This window comes from Mus caroli, chromosome 10, assembly GCF_900094665.2.
Source record: "Mus caroli chromosome 10, CAROLI_EIJ_v1.1, whole genome shotgun sequence".
In the NCBI taxonomy this organism is placed as follows: domain Eukaryota; kingdom Metazoa; phylum Chordata; class Mammalia; order Rodentia; family Muridae; genus Mus; species Mus caroli.
Genome location: NC_034579.1, coordinates 20,717,699 through 20,726,679, shown reverse-complemented (window position 1 = coordinate 20,726,679; position 8,981 = coordinate 20,717,699). Strand labels below are relative to the sequence as shown.

At 42.8% G+C, this 8,981-nt stretch overlaps 1 protein-coding gene across 3 annotated transcripts in view; it reads left to right on the top strand.

The window, feature by feature from the left end:
* Positions 1-3,284: 3,284 nt before the first annotated feature.
* Positions 3,285-8,981, top strand: part of Enpp1 (ectonucleotide pyrophosphatase/phosphodiesterase 1) — a 66,977-nt gene continuing 61,280 nt past the window's right edge. Inside the window, exon 1 of one of the 3 annotated variants that reach the window (XM_021174647.2) lies at positions 3,285-3,638. Coding sequence is in view for 2 of the 3 variants with exons in the window: in XM_021174645.2 (XP_021030304.1) it covers positions 3,453-3,638 (186 nt within the window). In the remaining variant the exon portion in view is untranslated. The remainder of the gene's footprint in view (positions 3,639-8,981) is intronic. The other 2 variants (XM_021174645.2, XM_021174644.2) reach the window with 2 other exon arrangements.

Below are 8,981 nucleotides of genomic sequence, written 5' to 3'. Positions count from 1 at the left end.
GACTCCTACCCCAAAGCAGATCTTTTCCTCAAGATTATGCATAAAATACACATAATTCATGAAATAGATCTGGATTCACGTAGGCATGGTGATTGGGTGAGGACTTAACTAGGAACCGAATGGACTGGAGTGTTTAGATAAAGTCGGGAGAAATGCAGAACAATCAAAAGGAACTGGGAGACGAAAGTGAAATTCCCTATCAGTTTACAAGTGAAGGGATTCGGGGTCAGAGACTAGGAAGATGTTCAGTCACCCAACCTTTGCTGCCGAAGGTTGTATTAAAAATAAAAGAAAGAAAAATGAGGATGCTGTACCAAATTTTAAAAATAAACAAAAGTCAAGATATTATTTTTTTTCCTGGGCCTCATACAGATGAGAACCCTCTGTGGCTTTCTCCTTTTTAGACCTTCCTTGATGTTTTCAGTGTTTGATTGGCCAAGAGGTCAGAGCTGGGGAATGTAGCAGCTGCTGCTAAACTCATCAGTTGAAAAGCAAGGGATGTTTCTCAGCTTTGAGGTGGCAAAGTTCCAGTGCAGAGGGATTGGTTTGGTTTGGTGTTTTGGCCTTAGCAACATCTATCATTTCAGGTACCAAGATGGGCAAATTTAAATATTTACAAGTTTTAAAAGATTAAAAATCTTTTCTATTCTTAGAGCACCATCTCTGCTATTGTGCTAAGTTGAGTCCTTAGCTGCAGAAGTCGATGGTTTAGACCTAGAGACCAAACACTACATTTTCACATTTGGTTTATTTGGAAAAACCATGTTGATTTTTGTTTTGTTTTGTTTTGTTGTTTTTTTTAAAGATGTATTTATCTATTATATGTAAGTACACTGTTGCTGTCTTCAGACACACCAGAAGAGGGCATCTGATCACTTTACAGATGATTGTGAGCCACCATGTGGTTGCTGGAATTTGAACTCAGGGCCGCTGGGAGAGCAGTCAGTGCTCTTAACTGTTGAGCCATCTCTCCAGACCCACGTTGATGTTTTGTGTGCCGTGATCTTATTATACTTTGGAATAAGATGCCTCGGCCCTGACCACTCAGAGTAAACAAGACTGAGGCAAGACTTTATCAAAGGCTGTGTAATGTGTGTGGGTAAACAGCCTGAACAGCATGCTGGACATGGTTGTACTCTTCTGATTTTAGAAGTTTAATTAGGTTTTCATAACTACCTATAAAACCCCACGGTGCAGGCTAGGCATCAACACAGGGCAGAAGCCACATCCTCGTGGCCTGTTTCCCAGGTCCACCCTGCAGATGGGCTACATTGTGTTTGGTTTCAAAAGTGTTTAAAGACTGTGTGTGTGTGTGTGTGTACACAAGATTTCTAGAAAACTCACAAAAACATTTAAATTTCCTTCTTGTTTTTAAAAACTCTGAGTTTCCACCTTAGACATATAATCCTTGTATAACCCTGGCAACTGTTGCTAAGAGGCCAATGTGCTCTCTTCCTGTCTTGTCTACAGAGGGCTGTATCAGTCCTTAATGCTTCCTGGCGGTCCTCAGCTGCTTGAGACATTGTAACCTTGCAGATAGCACTGGCTTTTCCAATGAGGACAGTAGAAATGTCATTAATTGCTTTGGGTTGCCGACAAGACACTTAGTCGATTTTTCTTTTACACTCAAGGCCGCTTTGGAAACTGTCTGTTGAGCACTTTTAGAAAATTTGACGTGTATTTGGCCGGTTTCAGTGGAGTAAAACTTTGGCCTTCCATCTGGTTTATGGAAACAGTCAAAAAAAAAAAAAAAAAAAACCAGAACCAAGTTTGGGGTAAAAAAGTATGTTTCAGTATGAAATGGTGGACCTGTTTCTTGTGGCTGGTTTGTAATGTAGTGATAATAATAAAAAATAAACTAAAGATTGCTTTTGAAAGTTGCCTTTTCTCCCGCTGTCACTCTTTGGTCCTACTGTGTGGCTTGGGTATCTATATGCAGATCCTTCTCTCTACAGTCCTACTCTAGCCCCTTGCTGACTGACCCCATAGTATATATACACAAACACACACACACACACACACACACATATATATGAAAATTTTCACATTTTAATACATGTGGCATTCAAAATGTTGATTCATTATTAAATGTCTGAACGAATGAAGTCAGTATAAATTGAAAGTGTTCACATTGTTTTAATTTATTTTACCTCTCTTTATCTCTCTCTGTGTGTGTATGTCTATGTTCCTGTTTGTATCTGCACACATGCATGAAAGTGTAAGTCAGAACTACCAATGGTTGTCAATTCATCTGAAGCCCAGCTCACCTTTTTCTGAGGCCCTTTTTTATTAGCCTTGAACTTAGCAAAGAGGCTAGGCTGGCTTGCTGGCCATCCCTGGGGTCCATATGCCTCTGCCTCCTACTTTGGGATTACAAGCTCAGGCTACAGGGTTTTTGGAGTCTGGGATTTGCCCTCAGAATCTCATGCTTTCGAATGCCAGAACTTTACCTGTTGATTGCCCTCCCCAGCCCGTGCTGACAGTTTGAGAGGGGACAAACCCAATTTACAGCCATTAAATATCTATTTTTCAAAAGTGAATGTGATGTTTATAAACAAAGCAGGTAAGAGATGTCTTGTTAACTTGTGATTTTTCTTAGTCACATTGCTTCTGCTTTTGGGTTCTGGGGGGTGTGGTTTTGCTGATGTTCCCGTATCAGCAAAAAGCATAAAGCTGAAGAATCAAAGGTGAAACAAATCCCATCAAGAATTAGAGCCTACTGCTCACGTTGTTTCAAAAATAAGCTCATCAAATAGAGTTCGAGTTCTTGATTCTGCTCATCAATTAAAGTGCTGACTTCGGGGAAGCAAGACACAGACACCCGGAAGCCTCCGGAAGTCTAAAATAGCTAATAAGTAAATATAATAGGATAGCAACCCTGGACGCCACACATCCCATATGTGTGTTTGTGCAAACCCATCAGTGTTGTGTAAACCCCCGTGTCCCACGTTTAGCAGCTCCAGGTAGAGACTTTTTGTTTGCACTTGTGGGAGAAAAAGAAAGTCACCTCTCCACGCGCTCATTTGCATTTCCCTGGTGAAAGCAGGTCTGCTCCCGGCCACCAGTGTCCCGCCTTTGAGACCTCGGGGGTCGCTGCATCCTCTCACTTTTGGGGCTCTGTGATCTCACACTCTTTGCTGACCACACAGCGATTCCAGTCCAGTCCTCGCTGGGCTACGCGGGGCGATTCCGCAAGGGTTCGTAGGGTGCCACGATCGCGGGCGGGGACAGGGTTTGGGGTGGAAGTTAAAGACACGCCCACGTCAGGGACCCAAAATAGCCCACGCGCCCAGGGCCCGAAATCAGACAGGAAGCCAAATACCCGGGGCGTTGAGCGGCTCGGGCCGGAGCGCCGGCCGAAGGCTGGGAGCCAAGGGTCTGGCGGGGGCGGCGCGGGGCGGGGCGGGGCTGCGAGCCTATTAAAGCTCGGCCCGCGGGGGCAGAGCGGGGCGATGGAGCGCGACAGCGACCAGGCAGGGCACGGGCCCCGGCACGGGTCAGCGGGAAATGGTCGCGAGCTCGAGTCACCAGCCGCGGCTTCGCTGCTGGCGCCCATGGACCTAGGAGAGGAGCCGCTGGAGAAAGCGGAGCGCGCCCGCACTGCCAAAGACCCCAACACCTACAAAGTGCTGTCGCTGGTAGGTCTGTGCTTGCCGCGACCCGACACCCGGGAGGGGCGAGAGCCAGCAGAGAGCACGATCTGCACCCAGCAAGGGAGAGCGTGGGCGCCTCCTGCGCCGGCACCGGGTGACCTGCAGGGTCCTTACCCCTCTCCCAGCAGGAGCAGGCTGCTAAAATAGTCACCTTGAAATACCGTCCTCTTCCCCCAGAGAATACAGGACATTTGGAGGCGGAAACAAATGATCAGCTAGTCTTAGGATAGCGCAGCGATGTTTGTAGTCTTTTAGGTGGCGTAGGTCAGGGTACAGGTGGTGCTCGTGGCTTTAGGTGAATTTATTGCAGTTGAAAGATTTATCACAGCTTTTGAAAGTATCGGGAACTTTAGAAAACACCCATGTTTGGCTCTGTAGTGGTATTTCCAGGCAGTTGTTTAGGAGCCCCATTGACATTCATGTTTATGTGACTGGGAAGAGGCCCGGGATTCATTGCCCACTCTGAACCACAGACAGCGCTGTTTGTGCGTTGCCGGGCGGCACAGTTGCCTGCTGTATCCCTCTGCTCTTCTGTTAGACCAGTTGTAGCATCCACAACCAACTTCTGGAAACAGGACGCCGATTTTCACTCGGGATCTTCCTTGGGTCAGAAAGGAAGAGTCCTGTGTGGTCGTTCAAAGTTTTGGTGGGGACTTCCATTATTCTTCCCAAGCTCCGTTTTGTTGTGTTAAAATGAGAGCACATAGCATAGTTTCAATGGGACTGACTGCGGGAAATAAATTCAGAACCGAAGGAGGAGGTAGTTATTTTATAGTACGTGCAAACCACAGCTTTCTGTGGAGAGCACACCCTAAAACATATTCTTACACATTCTGGCTTGAGCACTGTTTTGTGGAAAAATCTTTCCGATGTTTAAAGTCTCCTTTTGACATCATTTCCATTTCCACTGTTCTTAAGGTTCTATGCAGACACCGTAGCACTTTGAGAACCAGAATCCCTAGACTTAAGGGATGGTGTCATATCCTTAGTTTTTTAAAAATAAGTCTGAGGTTCAAAGAAGAAGTCTCTCAAACCACAGGCTGCTGTCTCCCAGGATATAATTTTGTATCATATGTCACTCATATGATATCGATGGGCATTTATTTAGTTTGAGTCTAGTAAGACTTTTTGTTGTATGTTTTTTAATGGAAGATCGTAGGTGTTACAGGACTACTTAAATTATTGAGTTTCAGTACTCTTACCTACTATGAGATACTCAATGAAGACACACTGAATATTTATGAAATTGTAAGGCATATTTATAAAGTTACTATAAGTCATTGAAGGGTTTCCAGTTATTGAATTCAGTTTTACTCATTTGCATATAGGCCCACAATAGATGTCAGCACAGGTGCACCTTTAGATCACAGAGTTTTCACTCTGACACCTGCAGTCGCTTGGTTGGCCAGTATTCCAACATTACAAATGGCTCTGATGGCACACTTAAGAAATTGTTGCATGCCCTAGAATCTCCTCAAACAGATCAACTATGAATATTTGGTTACAGCATATTTTATGAATTAGAACAAATTCTTGTCTCAGATAATTTTTAGATATTTATATATTTTTAGTTTATGTGTATGACTGTTTAGCATATATGTGTGAATATATTATATATAATATATAAACGTATATTATATATACATACACACATATATANACATATATATATATATATATATATATATATATATATATATATATATATATATATATATATATATATATATATACATATATATAAACATCCCCCACTCCAGTTGTCCAATGTTCTCAACAGAGGTCCAGAGTAATGTAATAGTACCTCCAATTCTATTGTATGTACACACACATGCACACACACACACGCACACACATATACATGTGTGTGTGTGTGTGTTTGTACACCTTGTGTGTGTGTGCCTGGTACCCACAGAGGCCAGAAGAGGATGTTGGATTCCTTGGAACTGTAGTTTACAGATGGTTGTGAGCCACTATGTGGGTGTTGGGAACTGAACCTGGGTCCTCTGTAAGAGCAACAAAGTACTTACCTGTTGTGCCATCTCTCCAGCTGCAGCTTTATGTCTTTTGATGGACTCCAGAGAGGCATAAAATATAAGTTGTTTCTCACTGGAGCTCTTTGCTCAGGACTGAGCTGGAAGTGAAATCTATTTTTTCTCTTTTCCTCCTCTACTTTAATAACCCTCTATCAGAAGCCCTCAAAGGAATTTGACGACTGTCATCAAAGAATGCTGGGATATGTTTTCTAGAGACAGCCTTAATTATTGGATTTATCTTGTTTCTTTTTTCAGATTAAGCATCAGCACATTTTGTATGAAGCTGAAGAATCAGGTTGGACTAATTGCATCCTAGGGTTAGGATCAGGGAGGCCCCCACTCCCTGGCCACAGGATTCTAATCGGACAGGATAATCACAGGGCTGCTTGCAGGGGGAGGATGAAGTAGTGATGATACGATCGTGTGCTTTTCTTAGATTTTCTCTAATTAGTGAAAAGAATGCAGTTACATCAGAGTAAACGAAGAAATGGGGATCTCGTCCTAGCCTTGCTTGCCCGGGTGATGCTTCATCTCAGGACTTTCTGCCTAGGTACTCAGCAGGTCTAAGGAAACAGCAAGAGAGAAAAACAAGCACTGCTTTCAGTGTCCTCTGTGACATACGTGTGTTAGCATTCCCTGGCTGTGATGAACTACGTTGATAATTAAGTTGCCAAGGGAAAAGGCTGAGCAGATCGTGGTATGAAATCAGGGTAGCAGAGGTTCCGTTACATTGATTTGGGCCTCTGCTGAGAGCGCTGGGTGTTGGAGGGGGAAATGAGGATGGATGAGCAAGCACAGATGGAGCCTAGGATCCCACAGTCCCCTTTGACTGAACTCCATCCATGACCCACGAATCTCCCACGAGGTAGATTCTAAAATCTACCACCTCCTAATAGCACTGCCCTGTGGACTAAGAGTTTTATCTCATGAAGCTTTGGGTAGATATTTGCAATCTGAAGTATAGCAGTGTTACTTATGAAGTGCCTTTGCCTAGTTCCAGATCAAGTTTGAACTGAAGTATTCACTCCTAAAGTTGGGCTCAGGTATTTATCTAAAATACCATTGCTCCCCATTCTAGTTCTAAAAGGACTAGTAGCTTTCAAGTAGTTTGCAGTGTGAGCTCAGGTAGACCTTCTAAAGCATTACTCCTGTTAAAGAGTTCTTTCTAAGAGGTAGAAGTTGGCCTTGGTCTAGCTAGACTAGGGTGTGACAGGTTAATTCTCTAGCTTCTTCCCTCTTCCCATTATCTATCCTACAGTGTTCAGAATAACTCTCTCTGTTTGGATTGACATTGTCCATTGACTTTCAAATTTAACATGTCCCTTCCATGGCTTTAGCATTTTATTTCAAAATGACCAGGCTATCTCCAAAGCTAGAACAGTCTAAAATTTGTCTCTAAAGGCATTTGTTTCAAATGCTCCAATGTGTACGGAGGACCAAGGAGCCCAGGATTCATTGTGTTTCTATTGGGTCTCTGATAGTACCTGACTGCCATCAGCATTTGGTTGGTTGAATGAATACACTACACACTTTATTTCTAGTTAGAATCATGGGGAAGACAGAACACTCAGTTATAAAGTCAGAATGTGAGGAATCCAAACATACTTGGCACTCGGCTGTAACCTCAGGGGTAGGTAAGATAAAAACGGGGATAGTATTTTATTTGGATGACGGTGATGGAAGAAGTCATGAATGACCGGGATGAATGAGAGCCAGCATGCCTAAGCAGAGCCCGTGCTAAGCCTGTTGTAACTTAGGTTCAGGATCAGAAATGTAACCCTGAGCTTTCTTCCCCTTTGGCACACACAACTCAGGTGTGGCCAGACCAGGATATATCAAAAGGCCAAAACAAACCTCCCTCATTCATGCCAGGACTTCTTGTGCTTTGGAAACTCTGTTGTCTTACTTGAATTCAGCTGTGGAGTCTTCTGCAGATGCTTTCCCGTGTCTTGTCTCCTGTTCCTATCATTTGCCTCGAGGTCAGGCCCTATAGCCCAGTGTTTGTACCCACCCAGTCTCTTTCTTGGGAACACAGCCATGTTCTCAACACCCCCTTTATTCCTCTTCTATTTCACTTTGCCTCTTCCCTGTCACTGAAACCTCTTAATCATGACTCTGGATAGTCCCCATAATGGCCATGTTGAACATGTTAAACACCATGGGTGAGAGAGCTGGAGGCCACTAACTCTTCTAGATTATGGACAGAAATTTCAGTTGCCGACTAGTTTTTCTTTTCCAGATACCAATATTTAGAATTAAAGTAGTTTCATTTTATAGGCAGTATTTCTTTTTGAGTTTGATAAGTACCATTGAAATTTCTCTGTCTCTGTCTCTCAGTCTCTGTCTCTCTGTCTCTCTGTCTCTCTCTGTCTCTCTGTCTCTCTCTCTCTCTCTCATGTGTTTAAAGATTAGCAGATATATTTCATCTGTATTATAGACTTTAAGGACAAGCCATAGAACCTGGTCATGATTTATAACTTATCTTTTTTTTTTTCAAGAGAGAGCAGCATTTCACATTTTAAACAACTTATCAATGAATAAGCTTTTGGAAGATAACATAACTAGAAAACTCTCTTTGGATAAAATAAGCTTGCTTCTATTGACCATGAAATATGTCCCCCTACTTCCCCCCTCCCCCTAGATAGTCAATAAGAAACCTTGAGCTTTTGAAGTCAAGATAGACCATAGATTATTTATGTAAGCATAAATCTGCATTGGAAGAATAGACAAAATGTTGATTCAACATGAGAAATACTTCACTGTCTGAATGAAAGTTATGCATTTACTAAGGAGAGAAAGAATCGAAGGTGGTTTTTCAAAACAGTGACAAGAATGTTGTATTAAATATTAACTGGAGCATGTGACCACAGTATTTTAGTTACCAAAGGCTTCAGGACAACAGTTGAATACAGTCTGGAATGGCTTATATATTCTCTTGGTTTTTCAGGAGAATTGGTAGAAATGTGGGTGGTAAAGTCTTGGTGGTTATAAGTGTTCATGCTGTGTAAGGAAGTTTCAAAAGCCTTTTCCCATATATATTTTTATTGACCTATGGCACATGAATTCTGTATTAGGAAGACATAGTAATAGCCAGTTCTATCTAACAGTTAAGGAAATAGGCACAGAGGAATTCTTTCAGAATTCTAGAATGCTTGTGTGCCTGGAGACTATCTGGGGTTGCCTTAAAGGCAGAGATTCCAGAGGTCTTCTGACTTGGAAGATCTAGACATTGTGGAATGCATCCAAGGACTCTCTGTGTGTGTGTGTGTGTGTGTGTGTGTGTGTGTGTGTG